The sequence below is a fragment of the Bison bison genome, unplaced genomic scaffold (genome assembly GCF_000754665.1).
Source record: "Bison bison bison isolate TAMUID 2011002044 unplaced genomic scaffold, Bison_UMD1.0 scf7180017864299, whole genome shotgun sequence".
Lineage (NCBI taxonomy): Eukaryota > Metazoa > Chordata > Mammalia > Artiodactyla > Bovidae > Bison > Bison bison.
In genome coordinates this window covers 1,966,708-1,968,605 of record NW_011494871.1, presented here as the reverse complement: position 1 = coordinate 1,968,605, position 1,898 = coordinate 1,966,708, and the positions used below count along the sequence as shown (strand labels likewise).

General features: G+C 57.6%; 1 protein-coding gene across 1 annotated transcript in view; it reads left to right on the top strand.

Moving 5' to 3' along the window:
• Window positions 1-167: 167 nt before the first annotated feature.
• Window positions 168-1,898, top strand: part of LOC104996856 (sacsin-like) — a gene marked incomplete at its 3' end in the record, with an annotated part of 16,961 nt that continues 15,230 nt past the window's right edge. The window contains exons 1-2 of the mRNA XM_010851245.1: window positions 168-256; window positions 322-472. Coding sequence (XP_010849547.1) covers window positions 246-256; window positions 322-472 — 162 coding nt within the window. The remainder of the gene's footprint in view (window positions 257-321; window positions 473-1,898) is intronic.

Here is a 1,898-nt window from a genome sequence, read left to right as displayed (position 1 = left end):
CGGGACCTGGAGAGCGGGGCGGAGCTTGGGGCGGGCGGGGCCAGCCCTCCAAGTCCTGACGCGCAGGCCGGGCGTCTCCTCAGCTAACGGTCCTGGCGGGCGCCTACCCGCGGGCGGCGTCTCCGGGGCCCCTCCCGGCCGCGGTTTCCTCCCGCGGCTCCCGTCGGCGGGCGGGGCCGGGCCCGGCGGCGCGGGCGGCGGGGAGCATGGCTAGGGTTCGGTGGTCACGGCCGTGAGGACCCGCCATGGGCGACAGGTGAGCGCGCGTCGGCGGGGGCCGAGGCCCCTCGTGGCTGCCGCTGAGACCTTTCCTTCACGCAGGTGGCTCCGGGTGACCGTGCTGCCCGGCTGCGCGGGCTGCAGGACAGTAGCGGTGCCCGCGTCCTGGACGGTGCGCGACGTGAAGCGGCGCCTCGCGGCCGAGACCGGCTTCCCAGCGTCGGAACAGAGGCTGTGGCTCGGCGGCCGGCAGGTAGGGCGGGGACGGGCCCTGGGGTGGGGCCGGGGACCGGACAGGGGGCCTTGGGGACGGGGGTCGGGGATGAGGAGGAGCGGGGATCGGGGGTCCTGGGGACGGGGATCGGGAATGGGGGGCGACAGGGGATGAGGGGGCCTGGGATGGGGAGCTAGGGATGGGGTGCCTGGGGATGGGGATCAGGGATGGGGGACAGGGGTTGGGGGGTCTGGGAACGGGGATGGGGATAGGGGGAACCCGGGACAGGGCGCCTGGGGACGAGGATTAGGGATGGCTGGGGGCCGGGCCGGGGCCCTGGGACGACGGAGCTTGGGGGCGGGGATCAGGGGCGGAGGTGGAGGACTGGAGGACCGGGGTCTGGGGGCGAGAGGCAGGGGACAGGGGCCCCAGGCTCCTGCCCGCCTGGAAGTCATCCTTCTCTGAGAATAGTGATCAGATGAGGTGGCTGTGTGCGCCTGTCACTGCTCAGATTTCTGTCGATTTGTCTTTTTAGCACTGTATCCCCTTCTCCCTTTTTGTCTGAATCTTCACTTCCTGAAATTAAGATACTTTTCTGATGTGCGGTATAGCAAGCGGTTTTTTTTTTTTTTTTTATGGTTTGCTTATTCGGAGCCATCACCACTGAAGTGACTTCATCATTACTCATATTTTTCTGATTTTGTTATGCATTTGACTGGGATCTTGGTCAGTACCTTAGCTTTTTATGTTTTAGAAGTTCCCCCCATCTTTGAAGCACAGAAATTTAGGGCCGAGAAGGTCTTCAGGCATACTCTAACATGTAAGCCATTATTTTGAGGAGTAAATTTATATGAAAGCTTGTAAGATGCAAATGAATGACTTAATCAGAACTTTGGAAAACAGGAGTATTTCATGTTATATATAACCTTTAAGACTGGTGAAAATACTGCAGTTTTCCTAAAGGAGGTGTTAAATGGAGACATTTTACTAAAAACTAGCTTATTATTTTATCCTCGTAAATATCTTCACTTTTTAAGAGTTGAACCAGATACACAGGACTGCTTGAGTACCCAGGATGGCATTTCAAGTACTGGATTTCTTTACTGTTAATACCAGTACAGACATCGGTGACATACTTGGTGCCTGTGATTTTTAATCTCGCAGTGTAGTTCTGGCCTTTAGAGTGCCTGGTGCACCCTCCCGTCTCTTGCCTGCTTAAACAGCTTTCAGGTTAGCCTGTTCTTATGTTCCTTCAGGGATCAGTCCTCCTACTGCTTGGTCCCCAGGGTGTTTGGTGGTGGTCAGTGACTGGATCAGGGCTCTGGACAGGACAGAGGAGAAAACTCCTTGGCCTTACCTCTCTCTCTGCGTCCGCCTCCATCTCTTGACCTTCCTGCACATCCTCTCCTGGTCCTATACCTACCTTTTTGGTTGCTCCTCTGGATTTGCTTTGTCATCTTATCCT